The sequence below is a fragment of the Danio rerio genome, chromosome 2 (assembly GCF_052040795.2).
Source record: "Danio rerio strain M-AB ecotype USA chromosome 2, GRCz13ab, whole genome shotgun sequence".
NCBI lineage: Eukaryota > Metazoa > Chordata > Actinopteri > Cypriniformes > Danionidae > Danio > Danio rerio.
In genome coordinates, this window is record NC_141022.1 from 59,722,309 (window position 1) to 59,743,783 (window position 21,475).

At 39.7% G+C, this 21,475-nt stretch overlaps 2 protein-coding genes across 4 annotated transcripts in view; one reads left to right on the forward strand and one right to left on the reverse strand.

Moving 5' to 3' along the window:
• The window catches only part of pip5k1cb (phosphatidylinositol-4-phosphate 5-kinase, type I, gamma b), a 754,787-nt gene that overhangs the window by 240,853 nt on the left and 492,459 nt on the right, over nt 1-21,475 (reverse strand). The gene's annotated exons all lie outside the window — the stretch shown is intronic.
• Nucleotides 1-21,475, forward strand: part of upf1 (UPF1 RNA helicase and ATPase) — a 78,305-nt gene that overhangs the window by 5,521 nt on the left and 51,309 nt on the right. For all 3 annotated transcript variants that reach the window (XR_015477668.1, XM_087239175.1, NM_213474.1), the window contains 4 exon segments: nt 4,664-4,800; nt 6,532-6,621; nt 6,706-6,873; nt 11,073-11,253. Coding sequence is in view for 2 of the 3 variants with exons in the window: in XM_087239175.1 (XP_087095301.1) it covers nt 4,664-4,800; nt 6,532-6,621; nt 6,706-6,873; nt 11,073-11,253 (576 nt within the window). In the remaining variant the exon portion in view is untranslated.

Here is a 21,475-nt window from a genome sequence, read left to right on the forward strand (position 1 = left end):
ACACAGTTTTATATTTTCTTCACAGCACAGCAATTTTTGTATTAAAATGTGTAAATATATTTATACTATTTATAATACAATTTTGTTCTTTCATATAAGCAGTCAGATATGTCAACTGTACACAAGCATTTATAGCAAATAAACAAATATAAATATTCCGCTCGCTTTCTGAGCCTTGTCTAGCGAATTCTTTCTTACACGCCTTTGATTGGTCTCGCGCTCAACAGAAAAGGCTGCGATTGGCTCTATCTAGGGATGCTCAAAATAATCGATTAACTGTCAACCAAACGGGTGCGTTTGTAACCGATTAATGGGATCAGTTAAACGATTAAAAATACCGTTTCATAATTTTTTGTTTGGCTGCATAAGGGGCCGATCAAATGTGTTTTTTTGCGTTAAGAGGGGCATCTTTTGAATGGTTTACCAAAAGCCGCAAGTTTTTTGCACGCGGCTCATACCAGAGCAGCAGTTTGTGTTGTCAAGAGAACTACAGAGAACTTTTATTCCGCTACATTCATTCTTCATGCGCTACTGATAGACAGGTGCATGCCGTGAAGCCTGCAAACACGATGTAGCTTTCAGTTAAGATGAACACAGTTTCCATAATTATACTTTATTTATAGATAAAGGTATATTGCTCTGCATACCCAGCTAATTCAGTCGTTTCATAGTGACAAAAAAAAAAGAGGACCATGCTTTTCTTCTTTTTTTTTTCTTGTCAACAATAAAGGCAGTGAGGTGCGCCTTGCGTTTTTGGAATGGAAAAGCGTGTTTGCTGTGATCTGCCTTTTGTACAACTGCAAGACATACTTAACTTGCGGGACGATAACGTATGACCACACGTGCCTACAGACATATAGCAGCAACATGGAAGATGAATATTGCTGTTTGATACAGAGGAGTTGATGCTAAACCAGCACTGATGCTGATCACCTCCTGCGTCATAAACACAACAAATAGGCTTTACCTTTTATTTTACAGCTTATAAAGCATGTATGCACATTAATGCAATATCATATTTAAACAACAAAAATGTTTACAAAAAGTGAACATATGTGCGCGTTGTCATTGTCTTTTCATCACGCAGCGCACGCACTTGAACCGCACGAGAGAGAGGAAACCACATGTCAAGGCATAATCTTTAAAATAATGATTTCTATTAAAAATATAACAAGGATTCTGATACAATAATAACAACGGGGCATTAAATAAATGCTTATTTTCCATGGAGCGAGCGATTTGAGGAAGTCTGCGATTTTTTTATTTGACGGGAGAAAAAAACACATGGAAAAAAACAGCCTATGCCAGTTATTAAAAATAATCAGTAAGTGTTTTCGTTTTGTAATATAAATGAAATATTTAAGTGAAAATAATTTAGGGCTGGCCTATTTAATTAATTCATTTCATTTAGTTTATTCTGTTCTTTTGTGGTATTGAAAAAACTGCAGGTGCGTGAAGATGCTCTGTTGTTATGTTCTGTTATTAATATGCTAGCATGTTAAAATAAATCAGTATTTTAGAATGCAATATTTAATGTGTCAGACACAAAATAGACACGTCAATTTGTTTAAAAAAACTTAATAGAAATCTGACCAGTTAACCGCTAATAACCGATTAACTAGTGGCGGTTGTCGGTTAGCAAAATTAACCGAAATGAGCATCCCTAGCTCTAACGCTCTGGCGCTGTTCACAGGTGAGTGACGCTGATAAATGGCAGCTGCGATCACAGCTATCATGATAGACTAGGGCTGGACAATAATTCAATATCTATATATCGTGATAGAATTTTTTTAATAACCGTGGTATGATTTTTAAACTCATTTCTGGTAGTTCGTTATAAATTTGCATATATGTATTTTTTTTTTATATGTATATAAGATCTTATACATTGCACCATTTGTCACTCGATCCGTGCATATGTTCCCACATTAACAAACGCACATACATATATACTCGATCCTCACGTAAACAACCAAATTAACACTCACACAAATAAACTCGCTGCATGCTGGTATAGCACTCGCATAAACTAAAGCTTTTAGACTATCAAAATACATTATAAACAGAAAAATATAATAATTTCGTTATTATTAGACTGCTTGATTTGTAAAAATGCAGGTTCTTTAATTTAATGGTTTTTAAGAATGTTTAAATACATTAGTAAATAGTAAAAAAGTATTTATTTATTACTAAGCTGCTTGTTTTTAAGCATGCAGGTGATTTCAATTTCACTTATTATTTTTATTTAACTATTATTTTTGCTTTAATAATAATTATAATGTGCATTATGTCAGCTTTTTGTGCAATAACAAATGCTTTTGTGTCTGTCATATGCATAAAAAGAAATATTTCATATTCTGCAGATTTTAAAAAATAATAATTTAATTAGAAATAAGGTGAGGGTCTGCTATAGGTAGTCAATAGAAATATTTGATTAAAAAAACATTTACAATAATTCAGAGATATTTGAATAAAGAGGCTTTAAAATAGACAATTAAAATGCATTGGTAAACAAAACAAATTTGTTATATTTATTTATTTCTAAGGCGACTTGTTTTTTTTAACTCTCCTGTGTTTATAAGGGAAATTATTTAACAATGTTGTAATGTTTGCTTTAATAATTAGCTGTGCTGTATCAGGTTTTTGCACATTAAATTTAGTTTCCAAGTATATATTTTCTGAGAGCATTTGTTATATGCTGGTAGGTGCTGCGTGATGCTGAGTAAGTCGTGTTGCTTTAGTAAATGCGGTGTTTATTTATACTTGATTGAGCTGCAGTGCTGGTGTAAGTTGCAGATGTGTGTGTTTTCAGTTTAAAATGTGCACTGGATTGAATCTCCTGTTTTCACGGTTGTGCTAATTTAGCTTTCGTTTTTTTTTTCTTAATTAAATCAAAACAAAAACACTTTTAAATGGCACATAAAGACAAAACGACATACAATATAAGTACCAAGGTCACCAGATACGATCTTATTTACATTCATAAGTATTTGTTTGATCAGTTAACTATTACATATAAAAGATTGATAGCTTTCTGTTTTGTACAAATCTTGGTGTTAAGTGTAAATGAGCAATTCCATGCAAATGTCCACCTTTCCATGAAAATAATAGTTTTAATAAAATAGTGAAGCCTTTTCTAGGTTGTTTGTGTAGGCTTGTATGTGACGGTACTGTAAATACTCAAAAATGTCTCTGTCAGTGCTTTCAAACAATTATATTTGATTTACCAAAATCACACAAGTGCCAATTTCACATCTGTCACATCCATAATGGAGAAATGTCACATCCATAATGAAGCTTTTTTCCCTCATAAATGCAAGGGTAAAATAAAATCAATTCTATTTGTTCAATGGTGAGTCAAATCTTATCCTCTTGATGAGCATTGTTTCATTTGGGTTGTGCAGTTATTCATTCATTCATAGGCTTAGTCTCTTTATTAATCCGGGGTCGCCACAGTGGAATGAACCGCCAACTTATCCAGCACATTTTTACGCAGCCGCAACCCATCTCTGGGAAACATCCACACACACATTCACCCACACATTTATACACTACGGACAATTTAGCCTACCCAATTCACCTGTACCGCATGTCTTTGGAATGTGGGGAAAACCGGAGCACCCTGAGGAAACCCACGCAAATGCAGGGAGAACATGCAAACTCCACACAGAAACGCCCACTGAGCCAAGGATCGACCCAGCGACCTTCTTGCTGTGAGGCGCCACTCCCTCGCCTGTTGTGCAGTTAAATTCACAGAATTGTGTATAGGGATGCAACAATTATAAATTTTGGTTGTATGATTATAGTCTAAGAAATAATCACAGTTATCACGATTATTTGCATTAATTGATTTCAAAACCCCACTAGTTTAAAATTAAAATTATTTTAAATTTGGTTTTGTTGTTTGGGCCTATTTGTTCACATTTTAAACGTTCATTTGATCGACTAAATAAAAATCATTGGACATTGTTGACACATTTATTTTGTGAAATTGCTACTTTTTACTGTCATTCACTGTGTTTTTGGTCATATCAATGCATTGTTAATTGAGTGTGTGCAGCGCGGCAAAAATAGACCCAGCGCCGAAACTATCACCTGTGTACTTTCCATTGCTTCTTCCTCAAACTTCAGCCGTATGCAGTTCCCGCGGTCACAAAAGCCCACTGAAAAGCATGAATGCGTTGTGCGCTTCCCTCCGTTAAAAATAATGATCTTGAACGAGCTTGCCTTAATTAATAACCTCAGTCATAGTTAGTCCAGTGTACACGGTTATTAATCTTGGTGTACAAACTAGTGCACAGTTGGCATAACTTTTAGTTGCTGCAGTTTTGTTCTATGCAAGAACACAGTGTTGAGAAGCCTTTATGATTTATTAACCATGATGAATTAAATCGCAGTTAATAGTGAAACCGGTTAATCGTTGCATCCCTAGTTGTGTACTTTTGGTCAAATCTATAACACGGGTTAATTTTCCTCATTTAAAATATAATAAATGTTTACAGATTGATATTTTTCTGATCTCTTTACTCTGTTGGTTGTTTTGGAAGATATGAGCAGATGTTTCAATATAATGTTAACATATACTTTCTCTTTGAGTGTATGTTTTCAGTTTTTACTGCAAAGGGCGCATCTATAATGCTGAAATTGCTTATCTTGTTTTCAGGTGAACGGGCCTGATGGAGTTCTGCCCAATGGAGAAGATGCAGTGGGGAAAACCAGCCAACTTCTGGCCGAGCTGAACTTTGAGGAGGACGAGGAAGACACTTACTACACTAAAGACCTGCCGGTGCACGCCTGCAGGTACTGATGACGCACATGCCCTCATCACACGTGCTGTAATTATAAGTGAGATATAGAGTAATACACGTTTCACTGGAATACTTGCCTCTGATTGGTTACCCACAGCATTGTTTGTATAGTGACAAAAAATTCATCCATTCATTTTATTCTGGCTTAGTCCCTTATTTATCAGGGGGCCCCACAGCGAAATAAACCACCACAGAAAACAATATAACACAGATATAAAAATTGGTAACAAAAAATTACAAACAATGCAATTTGGAAACATTGCAAATGATGAAAGAAGAATTCAACAGGTCTGAATCGAGAAAAAGATTGGAGCTCACATTTTATGCATAAGAAGTTAGAATGCACACCTATAAATCTAATATTTCTTTACAAAAACTTTAACCGGCCTATAAACTACTGTTTAATGCAGGGGTCTCAAACTCGCGGCCCGCGGGCCATTTGCGGCCCTCAGTGCAATATTTTGTGGCCCGCGCCGACCGCTGTACTCTGACAGAATCAGCGGAGCGGGGAGAGAGAGCGCTCCCCGCTCCGCTGATTCTATCCGTACACAGCGCGCTTGTCACTCAATGCGCGTTGTCGCGCGCGTTCTGATCAGCTGTGTTGTCGCGCGCGTTCTTATCAGCTGTGTTGTCGCGCGCGTACTCAAGAGCTGTGTTGTCGCGCGCCTACTGAAGGGCAGGACAGAGGGTGTGTCGCGTCGCGGGGGCACTTTTGATCATTTTGGAAGGGCACTTTCTATGCAAGACTAAAAAGGGCATGTGCTCTGCACAGGTTGAGCCCTATGTGTGCACGTGCCTGCCTCGCATCTTATATATATATTGATATTATAGGTAGATACAGACTGATGTGACTGGAGTGGGGTGGGGGTGTTTTATTTATACATATATACGCCTTTTTTTTAGGTGAGGGAATGGAAGTTTTGAGTGAGTTCCCCCACTTTTTTCCCTAGGACTTCAATAAGTCAAAGTACAGGTCTAGACTTAATGATGATCATCTTCAAGCCATACTGAGGGTCTCAACTGCTTCCGCTCTAAAGCCAAATGTGGTTCAGATTTGTGAGAAGAAGCGCTGTCAAGTCTCTGGCAGCAAGGAGTAGGCAAAAGATGCCATGTTCAGAAGAACTGTTCATAATCTTCACTCAATGTTCTATTAATGTTCAGGACACTTCATGTTCAGAAGAAATAATTAAAACTGTTAATAATGACATTTGAGGACTTTTTTTGTGAAATCCCTTATGTGGCCCAGCCTCACCCAGACTTTGCCTCCTGCGGCCCCCCAGGTAAATTGAGTTTGAGACCCCTGGTTTAATGCAATAAGAATGTTACAAGAAATTATATTACAAAATATTCATTCAAGGACAGGGCTTAGCGAAGAGTCCATTGTACAATAAAGCAGCACAAGATATTCTAAAGAATGCTGGAAAAACTTTACATAACTTTACAAAACTTTACAAAAACTTTACAAAAAATAAATATATTAGGAGTTTATAATATACTGCTAAAAATACCATACTATGTAACTCAATAGTGGCATTTTCCCAGCATTCTTCAGTATATCTTGTGTTGTGTTTAACAAGAAGAAATTCATAAAACTTCAGAACAACTTGTTCAATGTTCAAATTTTTAGTAAATATTGAGGAAACTATCCCATTAAGTGGGTTCTCAATCAGAGTGTATGCTAATATGCTTCAGTGTTCATTGTGTGATTTGTATTTGTCTGCAGCTACTGTGGAATCCATGATCCCGCATGTGTGGTTTACTGCAACACCAGCAAGAAGTGGTTTTGCAACGGCCGCGGCAACACCTCTGGCAGGTGAGTGCATCCGTGTAATCCAGTTTGTGTTGTTGAATTGAAACCCACGCATATTTCATGACTTTTAAACATTTGTTATTTTAGTCATATTGTGAACCACCTGGTGAGGGCCAAATGTAAGGAGGTGACGCTGCATAAGGACGGGCCGCTGGGAGAGACTGTTCTGGAGTGCTACAACTGTGGCTGCCGTAACGTCTTCCTGCTCGGCTTCATCCCGGCGAAAGCAGACTCTGTGGTGGTGCTTCTGTGCAGGTAAAAATAATACACCGCTCGTTCAAAAACCAAATCGTTCTGGTTCACAAATTGGTATTTCCGTGGATTCACAGATTGATATTTTTCTGATCCCATAAATCTGTGGTTAGTTGTTTTGGAAAATATGCACAGATTTTTCAATTTAATGTTAACGTATACTTTCTCTGTGAATTTATATTTAAGTTCCATATCCATAATGCTTTTTAGGTATCAGTAAAGAGAGATTTAGTGTTTGTGTTTAGTAACAACAATTAAAAATGCTCTTTTTAGTAGGCTTGGACTGTAATATGGTATACCGCGGGATCTAAAAATAGCAACGGTGTCAGTTTCAATACCGTTAAACCGTCATAAAAAACAATGCACTTAAATCAGAGACAAGTATTAAGTATTAAATATCCTTTATTTATTGCCTACAAATTTGTATGCGTGATTGTCATTACGGGACAGTGTGGAGGAGAGAGAGAGGGAGATGTGAGACGGCTAGTCGCGCACCAAGTGACCTGCAGTTTGGCAGCGTTTTCGGTTTCGCCAGGACGAAAAAGAAGACGTGGTAAATACGAACTAGAGGTCTGCATTCCCGCTGCTGTACCGTGGGAGCCGACCAGATTTCTTGCGGTGCGTGAATACATTTCCGAATAAAGCGGGAGCAGTCGGTAACTCTGGTGTAATTTGAAAGGGAGCAGAGTGTGTTTGTGTGTGTGTTTGTGTGTGTGTGAGAGATATAGAGAGAGTGTGGGTGCTATGCGTCGCTTGTGTGTGTGTGTGTGTGTGTGTGTGTGTGTGTGTGTGTGTGTGTGAGTGTGCGTGTGTGTGTAAGTCTGTGTGTGTAAGTCTGTGTGTAAGTCTGTGTGTGTCTGTGTCTGTGTGTGTAAGTCTGTGTGTAAGTCTGTGTGTAAGTCTGTGTGTAAGTCTGTGTGTCTGTGTCTGTGTGTGTAAGTCTGTGTGTAAGTCTGTGTGTAAGTCTGTGTGTAAGTCTGTGTGTCTGTGTCTGTGTGTGTGTGTGTAAGTCTGTGTGTGTGTGTGTGTGTGTGTGTGTGTAAGTCTGTGTGTAAGTCTGTGTGTCTGTGTCTGTGTGTGTGTGTGTGTAAGTCTGTGTGTGTAAGTCTGTGTGTGTGTGTGTGTGTGTGTGTGTGTGTAAGTCTGTGTGTCTGTGTGTGTCTGTGTGTGTGTAAGTCTTTGTGTAAGTCTGTCTGTGTGTGAGTGTGTGTCTGTGTGTGTAAGTCTGTGTGTGTGTCTGTGTGTGTGTCTGTGTCTGTGTGTGTTTGTGTGTCTGTCTGTCTGTCTGTCTGCGTGCGAATGTGAGGAGTGTCCCGCGCAGAAGAATACAAACAAGACAAACAGATGACCGCAAACCTAAGGTCGCATGTACGGCATTCAGTTTCTGAATATTTTAGGCACAAGCCAACAGTTTGGTGACGCTGTTTGAGCCTTACGTCATATTTTTTTTTATTAAGCACGTTAATACCGGATACCAGAGTAAAATAGGGAGGAGGTTTGATGGTATCATAATTTGGATACTGCCCAAGCCTACTTTTTAGCTGCTCCATGTACTTTTTAAAGTTTGTAATTTGCATTTATAATGTTAACGGTGAGCCTATAAACTGTCTAGCGTGTGTGTGATCAGATGATTACAGAAAGTGTGAAATGGGGAAGTCCCTTATATTTTCTGTATTTTCATTTTTACATAATGAAACTGGGCGTGAGTGTATGAAACCAGGCTTATTTCAGTTGCCACTTATTCTAGCATGATTGCTTAACATTTCTCATGAAGATGAACGTATATGCATGAATATAGTAAAACATTTAAGGTAGGAATGATAACAAATATTATTTTAAATGATGTTAAAAAATCTCCTAAACTCTGCGTACAGGGTGCCGGGTCTGTGACGTCATTTACTTCCGCATTCTTTAAATTTTAAGGGTCCGTACTGGCCCTATAGCCCCATAAGTGGTTCCGTTTTCTCATCAGTTGGAATAGAATAACTTTTGCATAGATTATGATAGAGACGTTTTTATTTTTTCCTATAATTACTGACATGTGCAGGAACCAACAAAATTAATTACAGCAACCTAAACCACACAAACCTTAAACGGTACACTTTCAAATGTGAGTTTACAAAAAAGCACCCCTTTTTTGGATGTGTTTATTATAACACACACAACATATACACATATACAGTTGTTTTACTCACTTTCAACAGTGTTTTATGAAAATTCAAAGGGTTTTCTTTAAAATGATTCCAAACTTTTGCATTTACACGTTTACATGTGGATTTGGGTAAGCAAAATCCAGTCAGACACTAGCAGTTAACTTTAAGAAATAATGTTTCTATAATTTATTTATAAAACTGTATAATAACTGTTATGTAATTTCCATTCTTTGCTTGGGAATATATTATTGCTGAAATGCTAGATTGCTCTCAAATAATTTAAATTAGATTGACAGGCTTAAATTAAACCTAAATGCTCTATTATAATATTTTCTATATTTTATACATTGACAGCGTATTTCCTTATTATACATTTTTTAATTTCTATAGCTTCCGAGAATCAAAAAAGCCACATATTGATAATGTTATGATAGCCGTTTTGACATTAAAGGTGCAGAAGGGGATTGTCTTCAGAAGCATGTTTTGTTGTGCTGGTTGAAAGTCTCTTCGCAGTCCAATAGTAATGATTACAGTAAATGATCTAAATGTGTTTATATGTATTTTTATATTCTGGGTAAAGCATAAAACTAAAAAATGTTCATCCAATTAAATAGAGTCGGACCGTCATCTCCCTTAATTCCGATAGGCAGGTCAGACTGTCTGTCAGCATATGTAGATTAGGACTTCTGCGCATGTGTTCACGCAGATCCTCCATTAGCGCGTGCCCGTCTGCATCACAAACGCATGCGCGCGATCGAGCTGCGGGCCACTCGCCGATGCCGAGTCGGAGCCAGAGGCGCCGAAGGACAGACGAGCTTGGCCCAATTACTGTAAAGCCAGGCGCGAGTATAATTCGCCCTTAAAACGGTCGCGCGGTCACGAGACGGACCGGGAGAAATCAAATGCTGAATTGAAAGTTTTAAAAACCTGAATCAGTATTAGAGTCACTTTAGCACGCTGGAGGAAGGACGACACCATGGCTGAAGTATTACTGTTAGACAGGTATTGTTGTTAAAACTTAGTCAGGCTAAGCTTATGTTAGATTGTGTTTGGTTATGATTGACTTCTTTGCACAGACGTGTTGTTCAGCCACTGAAATCTCCCGCTGAAAGATTGATGTGATTATTCTCAGTTTTATAAGGTTCTTTTACAGCATCTATAATGTAGATTTATATTCAGTTTAACAACAAAACACCAGTAAATAGCGCTATTCCGCCTAACCTGCTTTATTGAGCTGAAGTTGCTTTTATATTCACATTGGGTCATTTTTGAACAATGACAGCCTCCCTATACTGTTTACCGCTACTCTGAATATTCGCTCTGAAATAGCATGTAAGTGTGGCAAAGTAATAAATGTAATTCCTGCACGGCGCTGGCACTAACTAACGTTATTTGGCGATTGACATGAACTAGTGGGTTGTCTGTCTGCTGATTTCAGGGGGTGTGGCTTTGAATCACAGTCCCTCCCCGGCGTCCAAAGATAATATGCTAAGCGGTTAACATTTTGGCAGATCACCTACTGCACCTTTGAGTTATGCTTGAATTGCCTCATTACAGTTATGAAATAGTTTGATAACAAGCAGGAAATGTTCACGGGCCAATGACATCACCCCATTGAAATGGTCTATTGCGCACCACATTGAAATGGTCTATAGCGCATGTGTTTGACTGTAAGGGAATCCGGAGCACCTGTAGGAAACCCACACCAACACAGGGAGAACATGCAAACTCCACACAGAAATGCCAACTGACCCAGCTGGGACTCGAACCAGCGACCTTCTGGCTTTGAGGTGAAAGTGCTAACCACTGAGCCACCATGGTGCACTTTTCCCCTGCATTCCTATATTTGACTTGGTGATACACAGCTTGCATTAGTTTTTAAATGTTTTGTGCTAATTTAACCTTACTACCCGAAGCGGATATACCACATTGATCATTTTCATTATCTGGTGCTGGTTTTGTCATAAGGCGTCAACCATTTCTTATCTTTAATGTAACGTCAGTCGCTCTCATGGTTGTCTGTGTGTGTGTGTGTGTTTGTGTGTTTAGGCAGCCGTGTGCCAGTCAGAGCAGTCTGAAGGACATTAACTGGGACAGCTCTCAATGGCAGCCCCTCATCCAGGACCGATGCTTTCTCTCCTGGCTGGTGAAGATCCCGTCTGAGCAGGAGCAGCTGAGGGCCCGGCAGATCACGGCGCAGCAGATTAACAAACTGGAGGAGCTCTGGAAGGTACTGCCATTTATGCCTGCTTATGCCTGGCTGTTATAAGGGGCTGTCAGGACACACCAAACAAACATCAGAGATCAAGCAGAGATTAGGGATGCACCGAATATTCGGCAACCGAAATAATTCGAATAAATTTTGCCGAACAATGACGTTTTTAATGACGCGATCAAATAGTAACCCGCGTAGAGTGAGAGGCGCGCGCTTTATGCAGCAAACATGTCAGCAGTGTGGAAGCGCTTTAAAGTGTAAGAGAAAGAGGCAAAAACGGCCGTTTGCAGACACTGTTCTGTTGAATTGTCCGGAGGAACGTTCTCTCTCTTCTCGCCCCCTTTGAGCAGATAACAAAAGAGATAAGCTCATCTGTACGTCATACATTTACTTGCAGCACTAAAGCGTCTTTTAAACAAAGAGGCTGAAACAGACCACGGAGTGAAATCAGCTAATAGTGCGCTCTTAGAAGCTGTCAGCGCACGATTTAGTCAGGCGGACTCAGAACACCTGTACTTCATCGCGACTGTGCTTGATCCACGATATATAAGATCATTACTTGGATATGGGGAAAAAGCAGCGCACACGAGAAATGATCCAGGCCGAGGTGGACTTGGGAAAGCTGCTAGGTGTTGGAGACGGTCAGGTGATGCACAGCGCAGGAGATGAAAACAGCGCAGAGAGTAAACGGGCTCGTACTACAGATGAGCCGCGCACCGACAGCCGACAGCGAGAGACTGTTTAGTGCTGCATCTCATGTCATCGATGAGAAGAAGAACCGACTTTCATGCGAGACAGCAGAGAAGCTACTTTTTATAAAGAAGAACCTGACACTTTTCCTGAAGAAGTAGGCTAAGTAGGCTTATGTCTAGGACAGTTATTCATTTGTTGTCATCCACATTTTTTGCACTATTCAATGCACGTTTGTTGTTGTAGACTGTTACAAACCCCTGATGTTAGTCTAGGGTGTGGGGTTTGACATTTATTTAATTAAAATATATTTATATAAACAGTGAATGAGTGGAAAGACAACCAAAGTAATGCCAAAAAATGTGTGCTTTTATTTACAATACCAAAGTGAACAACAACAACGAATTAATCAAAAATAAAGAAAAAGTAAGTAAAGCAAAAATATACTATTTACAATATGTACAACACTGAAACAAATAAAGACGGGAAAAACAAGAGAGCTGGCAGAAGGGACGCGGGCGGCGCTAAAGAAATGAAAAGAACAAAACCCAAACTAAATCTAACTTCCCAGAAGCATCTAGCTAACTAACTATGTGAAAAACAGTATAATTAACACACGAAGATCTTCCGAGTCCTAACAATCGACTCTATCTATCTATCCAAAAAGTACAAGGAGTGGCGCTCGCCCCTAACCTAATGTACTAGACAGCAGAGTAGTCCTGAGTGTTGCGAAATGTATGTCACGTGACCTTCTTACCTGTCCGCTTCGTCCAAGCCTCGTAAACAACGATAAACTAAGAACAATGTACGAATAACGGACGGATAACGTGCACACAGAAACAAGCAACAACAAAACACAGTTAGACGGGGTTATTTCTAAACGCACGCGGTAAATACAAACAAGCGACAAAACAGCAAAAGAGAAAAATGCAAGCAAGAAAGCAAGAAAGAACGAGTGGTCTGGCGCGCGCTTTTAACACGGGTGGTCTTTGCTCATTGGATGTGACGTAAGAGTGACGTAACCGGGGAGGAATGACTGACAGCTGAATGGACCAATGAACAGAACCTGAGAATACATGAGAGCAGATACGGGAGAACAGAGCGAGAGAGAGAGAGAGAGAGAGAGAGAGAGAAAACAGAGAAACAGAGCACAAAAAACACAAATACATAACATAGACATACAGTTACATTCTTTGAGCAGGCAGTTATAGGCCTAACATAGGCTATTTAAGAAGGGGGGCTTCAAAGATGGACAAATAAAAATATTTTAATATTTTACTAATTTATTTATTTTAAGTTATATTGTGCTTTGTTTGAAAATTATCTGCTGGAATGTTAAAAAAAATGTTCAGTGTTAAATAAATATTTTTGAAATTGTATTTTTAGGGGCCAAGCACCGTAGGTGCGTAGGCACCTATTGCTTTCGTTAGTGTTCTTATTAGGGGCCAAGCACCGTAGGTGCGTAGGCACCTATTGCTTTCGTTAGTGTTCTTATTATTAGGGGCCAAGCACCGTAGGTGCGTAGGCACCTATTGCTTTCGTTAGTGTTCTTATTAGGGGCCAAGCACCGTAGGTGCGTAGGCACCTATTGCTTTCGTTAGTGTTCTTATTATTATTATTATTATTATTATTATTATTATTCTTCTTCTTCTTCTTCCGTTTCTTCCGCCGGATTTGAATGGCAGCCCATATAGGCGTATGCGGGAAAGTTGTATAATTTGGCACAATGATAGAGGCCAGTATTAACATTAATCAGGCCAAATATGAAGTCTCAAAATCAAACTCTCTAGCGCCACCACTTGTCCAAACTTTCACGTATGTTTATCATGATAACTTTTGAACCGAATGGGCTACAATCAAAATTCTTTTTTCCTCTGATTCCTTGGCTCAGTCCGATTCAAACCCACCCTATGACGTCATTTTCCGTCATGAATTTTTTCGCGCTATTTTAAATTTTTCGAAAAACCTATTTGATCGAACTCGTCCTAGGCCGTGTCTCTGATTTTCACCAAAATTGAATCACATGATCTACAGACCATGCCAACCAAAAGTTATGGAATTCAAGTTGATTAGACCAACCGTTTTCGTTTAACTTGCGAACTAATTTAACGTAGAACTTGCGAAAATGGACTTGAGGCGATATCTCCCTAACGCATTCACCGATTCACACCAAACTTGGTATATGTTATGAAACTAGGGTCTGAGGTTAATTGTGGAGTTTCGGCGCACTGCCCCCTAGTGGTCCGGAGATACTAAAAACTTGCTTTTTGGCTTATAACGTCTCAACCTTTCGTCCGAGACTCATGAAACTGGTCTCATTACATCCGGCAGAGCATGCCGAGTCGAATGATGTCTGATTTCACAGGTCAGCCATTTTGGGCGTCGCCCATTTCGATTTTTGGCCAAAAATGCTATATTTTACCAACACATTCACATATCATTACAAAACATGGTATGCATCTCTAACCCCATGCCCTGAAAGTACTCAAAAACGTCTGAAGCAGCGCCACCTTATGGCCAATAGTGCTTGGCCCCTTAATTGCTGCTTGCAGCTATATTTATTATTATTATTATTATTATTATTCTTCTTCTTCTTCTTCTTCTTCTTCTTCTTCCGTTTCTTCCGCCGGATTTGAATGGCAGCCCATATAGGCGTATGCGGGAAAGTTGTATAATTTGGCACAATGATAGAGGCCAGTATTAACATTAATCAGGCCAATTATGAAGTCTCAAAATCAAACTCTCTAGCGCCACCACTTGTCCAAACTTTCACGTATGTTTATCACCATAACTTTTGAACCGAATGGGCTACAATCAAAATTCTTTTTTCCTCTGATTCCTTGGCTCAGTCCGATTCAAACCCACCCTATGACGTCATTTTCCGTCATGACTTTTTTCGCGCTATTTTAAATTTTTCGAAAAACCTATTTGATCGAACTCGTCCTAGGCCGTGTCTCCGATTTTCACCAAAATTTAATCACATGATCTACAGACCATGCCAACCAAAAGTTATGGAATTCAAGTTGATTAGACCAACCGTTTTCGTTTAACTTGCGAACTAATTTAACGTAGAACTTGCGAAAATGGACTTGAGGCGATATCTCTGTAACGCATTCACCGATTCACACCAAACTTGGTGTGTGTTATGACAACTAGGGTCTAAGGTTAATTGCGGAGTTTCGGCGCACTGCCCCCTAGTGGTCCGGAGATACAAAAAACTTGCTTTTTGGCTTATAACGTCTCAACCTTTCGTCCGAAACTCATGAAACTGGTCTCATTACATCCGGCAGAGCATGCCGAGTCGAATGATGTCTGATTTTCACAGGTCAGCCATTTTGGGCGTCGCCCATTTCGATTTTTGGCCAAAAATGCTATATTTAACCAACACATTCACATATCATTACACAACATTGTATGCATCTTCAACCCCATGCCCTGAAAGTACTCAAAAACGTCTGGAGCAGCGCCACCTTATGGCCAATAGTGCTTGGCCCCTTAATTGCTGCTTGCAGCTATATTTAGGGGCCAAGCACCGTAGGTGCGTAGGCACCTATTGCTTTCGTTAGTGTTCTTATTATTATTATTATTATTATTATTATTATTATTATTCTTCTTCTTCTTCCGTTTCTTCCGCCGGATTTGAATGGCAGCCCATATAGGCGTATGCGGGAAAGTTGTATAATTTGGCACAATGATAGAGGCCAGTATTAACATTAATCAGGCCAAATATGAAGTCTCAAAATCAAACTCTCTAGCGCCACCACTTGTCCAAACTTTCACGTATGTTTATCATGATAACTTTTGAACCGAATGGGCTACAATCAAAATTCTTTTTTCCTCTGATTCCTTGGCTCAGTCCGATTCAAACCCACCCTATGACGTCATTTTCCGTCATGAATTTTTTCGCGCTATTTTAAATTTTTCGAAAAACCTATTTGATCGAACTCGTCCTAGGCCGTGTCTCTGATTTTCACCAAAATTGAATCACATGATCTACAGACCATGCCAACCAAAAGTTATGGAATTCAAGTTGATTAGACCAACCGTTTTCGTTTAACTTGCGAACTAATTTAACGTAGAACTTGCGAAAATGGACTTGAGGCGATATCTCCCTAACGCATTCACCGATTCACACCAAACTTGGTATATGTTATGAAACTAGGGTCTGAGGTTAATTGTGGAGTTTCGGCGCACTGCCCCCTAGTGGTCCGGAGATACTAAAAACTTGCTTTTTGGCTTATAACGTCTCAACCTTTCGTCCGAGACTCATGAAACTGGTCTCATTACATCCGGCAGAGCATGCCGAGTCGAATGATGTCTGATTTCACAGGTCAGCCATTTTGGGCGTCGCCCATTTCGATTTTTGGCCAAAAATGCTATATTTTACCAACACATTCACATATCATTACAAAACATGGTATGCATCTCTAACCCCATGCCCTGAAAGTACTCAAAAACGTCTGAAGCAGCGCCACCTTATGGCCAATAGTGCTTGGCCCCTTAATTGCTGCTTGCAGCTATATTTAGGGGCCAAGCACCGTAGGTGCGTAGGCACCTATTGCTTTCGTTAGTGTTCTTATTAGGGGCCAAGCACCGTAGGTGCGTAGGCACCTATTGCTTTCGTTAGTGTTCTTATTAGGGGCCAAGCACCGTAGGTGCGTAGGCACCTATTGCTTTCGTTAGTGTTCTTATTATTATTATTATTATTATTATTATTAGGGGCCAAGCACCGTAGGTGCGTAGGCACCTATTGCTTTCGTTAGTGTTCTTATTAGGGGCCAAGCACCGTAGGTGCGTAGGCACCTATTGCTTTCGTTAGTGTTCTTATTATTATTAGGGGCCAAGCACCGTAGGTGCGTAGGCACCTATTGCTTTCGTTAGTGTTCTTATTATTATTATTATTATTATTATTATTCTTCTTCTTCTTCTTCCGTTTCTTCCGCCGGATTTGAATGGCAGCCCATATAGGCGTATGCGGGAAAGTTGTATAATTTGGCACAATGATAGAGGCCAGTATTAACATTAATCAGGCCAATTATGAAGTCTCAAAATCAAACTCTCTAGCGCCACCACTTGTCCAAACTTTCACGTATGTTTAACATCATAACTTTTGAACCGAATGGGCTACAATCAAAATTCTTTTTTCCTCTGATTCCTTGGCTCAGTCCGATTCAAACCCACCCTATGACGTCATTTTCCGTCATGACTTTTTTCGCGCTATTTTAAATTTTTCGAAAAACCTATTTGATCGAACTCGTCCTAGGCCGTGTCTCAGATTTTCACCAAAATTGAATCACATGATCTACAGACCATGCCAACCAAAAGTTATGGAATTCAAGTTGATTAGACCAACTGTTTTCGTTTAACTTACGAACTAATTTAACGTAGATCTTGCGAAAATGGACTTGAGGCGATATCTCTGTAATGCATTCACCGATTCACACCAAACTTGGTGTGTGTTATGACAACTAGAGTCTAAGGTTAATTGCAAAGTTTCGGCGCACTGCCCCCTAGTGGTCCGGAGATACTAAAAACTTGCTTTTTGGCTTATAACGTCTCAACCTTTCGTCCGAAACTCATGAAACTGGTCTCATTACATCCGGCAGAGCATGCCGAGTCGAATGATGTCTGATTTTCACAGGTCAGCCATTTTGGGCGTCGCCCATTTCGATTTTTGGCCAAAAATGCTATATTTTACCAACACATTCACATATCATTACAAAACATGGTATACATCTTCAACCCCATGCCCTGAAAGTACTCAAAAACGTCTGGAGCAGCGCCACCTTATGGCCAATAGTGCTTGGCCCCTTAATTGCTGCTTGCAGCTATATTTATTATTATTATTATTATTATTATTATTATTCTTCTTCTTCTTCTTCTTCCGTTTCTTCCGCCGGATTTGAATGGCAGCCCATATAGGCGTATGCGGGAAAGTTGTATAATTTGGCACAATGATAGAGGCCAGTATTAACATTAATCAGGCCAAATATGAAGTCTCAAAGTCAAACTCTCTAGCGCCACCACTTGTCCAAACTTTCACGTATGTTTATCATGATAACTTTTGAACCGAATGGGCTACAATCAAAATTCTTTTTTCCTCTGATTCCTTGGCTCAGTCCGATTCAAACCCACCCTATGACGTCATTTTCCGTCATGAATTTTTTCGCGCTATTGTAAATTTTTCGAAAAACCTATTTGATCGAACTCGTCCTAGGCCGTGTCTCCGATTTTCACCAAAATTGAATCACATGATCTACAGACCATGCCAACCAAAAGTTATGGAATCCAAGTTGTTTAGACCAACCGTTTTCGTTTAACTTACGAACTAATTTAACGTAGAACTTGCAAAAATGGACTTGAGGCGATATCTCCGTAACGCATTCACCGATTCACACCAAACTTGGTGTGTGTTATGACAACTAGGGTCTAAGAATAATTGCGGAGTTTCGGCGCACTGCCCCCTACTGGTCCGGAGATACTAAAAACTTGCTTTTTGGCTTATAACGTCTCAACCTTTCGTCCGAAACTCATGAAACTGGTCTCATTACATCCGGCAGAGCATGCCGAGTCGAATGATGTCTGATTTTCACAGGTCAGCCATTTTGGGCGTCGCCCATTTCGATTTTTGGCCAAAAATGCTATATTTTACCAACACATTCACATATCATTACAAAACATGGTATGCATCTTCAACCCCATGCCCTGAAAGTACTCAAAAACGTCTGGAGCAGCGCCACCTTATGGCCAATAGTGCTTGGCCCCTTAATTGCTGCTTGCAGCTATATTTATTATTATTATTATTATTATTATTATTATTATTCTTCTTCCGTTTCTTCCGCCGGATTTGAATGGCAGCCCATATAGGCGTATGCGGGAAAGTTGTATAATTTGGCACAATGATAGAGGCCAGTATTAACATTAATCAGACCAAATATGAAGTCTAAAAATCAAACTCTCTAGCGCCACCACTTGTCCAAACTTTCACGTCTGTTTATCATGATAACTTTTGAACCGAATGGGCTACAATCAAAATTCTTTTTTCCTCTGATTCCTTGGCTCAGTCCGATTCAAACCCACCCTATGACGTCATTTTCCGTCATGAATTTTTTCGCGCTATTTTAAATTTTTCGAAAAACCTATTTGATCGAACTCGTCCTAGGCCGTGTCTCCGATTTTCACCAAAATTGAATCACAGGATCTCCAGACCATGCCAACCAAAAGTTATGGAATTCAAGTTGATTAGACCAACCGTTTTTGTTTAACTTGCAAACTAATTTAACGAAGAACTTGCGAAAATGGACTTGAGGCGATATCTCCCTAACGCATTCACCGATTCACACCAAACTTGGTGTGTGTTATGACAACTAGGGTCTAAGGTTAATTGCAGAGTTTCGGCGCACTGCCCCCTAGTGGTCCGGAGATACTAAAAACTTGCTTTTTGGCTTATAACGTCTCAACCTTTCGTCCGAAACTCATGAAACTGGTCTCATCACATCCGGCAGAGCATGCCGAGTCGAATGATGTCTGATTTTCACAGGTCAGCCATTTTGGGCGTCGCCCATTTCGATTTTTGGCCAAAAATGCTATATTTTACCAACACTTTCACATATCATTACAAAACATGGTATGCATCTTCAACCCCATGCCCTGAAAGTACTCAAAAACGTCTGGAGCAGCGCCACCTTATGGCCAATAGTGCTTGGCCCCTTAATTGCTGCTTGCAGCTATATTTATTATTATTATTATTCTTCTTCCGTTTCTTCCGCCGGATTTGAATGGCAGCCCATATAGGCGTATGCGGGAAAGTTGTATAATTTGGCACAATGATAGAGGACAGTATTAACATTAATCAGACCAAACATGAAGTCTCAAAATCAAACTCTCTAGCGCCACCACTTGTCCAAACTTTCACATACGTTTATCATCATAACTTTTGAACCGAATGGGCTACAATCAAATTTCTTTTTTTCTCTGATTCCTTGGCTCAGTCCGATTCAAATGCACCCTATGACGTCATTTTCCGTCATGAATTTTTTCGCGCTATTTTAAATTTTTCGAAAAACCTATTTGATCGAACTCGTCCTAGGCCATTTCTCCGATTTTCACCAAAATTGAATCACATGATCTACAGACCATGCCAACCAAAAGTTATGGAATTCAAGTTGATTTGACTAACCGTTTTTGTTTAACTTGCGATCAAATTTAACGAAGGACTTGCGAAAACGGACTTGAGACGATATCTCCGTAACGCATTCACCGATTCACACCAAACTTGGTGTGTGTTATGACAACTAGGGTCTGAGGTTACAGGCAGAGTTTCGGCGCACTGCCCCCTAGTGGTCCGGAAATATAAAAATCTTGCTTTTTGGCTTATAACATCTCAACCTTTCGTCCGAAACTCATAAAACTGGTCTCATTACATCCGGCAGAGCATGTCGAGTCAAATGATGTCTGATTTTCACAGGTCAGCCATTTTGGGCGTCGCCCATTTTGATTTTAGGCCAAAAATGCTATATTTTACCAACATATTCACATATTATTACAAAACATGGTATGCATCTGGCACAATGATAGAGGCCAGTATTAACATTAATCAGGCCAAATATGAAGTCTCAAAATCAAACTCTCTAGCGCCACCACTTGTCCAAACTTTCACATACATTTATCATCATAACTTTTGAACCTAATGGGCTACAAATTAAAATTCTTTTTTCCTCTGATTCCTTGGCTCAGTCCGATTCAAACCCACCCTATGACGTCATTTTCCGTCATGAATTTTTTTGCGCTATTTTAAATTTTTCGAAAAACCTATTTGATCGAACTCGTCCTAGGCCGTGTCTCCGATTTTCACCAAAATTGAATCACATGATCTACAGACCATGCCAACCAAAAGTTATGGAATTCAAGTTGATTAGACCAACCGTTTTCGTTTAACTTGCGAACTAATTTAACGTAGAACTTGCAAAAATGGACTTAAGGAGATATCTCTGTAACGCATTCACCGATTCACACCAAACTTGGTGTGTGTTATGACAACTAGGGTCTGAGGTTAATTGCGGAGTTTCGGCGCACTGCCCCCTAGTGGTCCGGAGATACTAAAAACTTGCTTTTTGGCTTATAACGTCTCAACCATTCGTCCGAAACTCATGAAACTGGTCTCATTACATCCGGCAGAGCATGCCGAGTCGAATGATGTCTGATTTTCACAGGTCAGCCATTTTGGGCGTCGCCCATTTCGATTTTTGGCCAAAAATGCTATATTTTACCAACACATTCACATATCATTACAAAACATGGTATGCATCTTCAACCCCATGCCCTGAAAGTACTCAAAAACGTCTAGAGCAGCGCCACCTTATGGCCAATAGTGCTTGGCCCCTTAATTGCTGCTTGCAGCTATATTTATTATTATTATTATTATTATTCTTCTTCTTCTTCCGTTTCTTCCGCCAGATTTGAATGGCAGCCCATATAGGCGTATGCGGGAAAGTTGTATAATTTGGCACAATGATAGAGGCCAGTATTAACATTAATCAGGCCAATT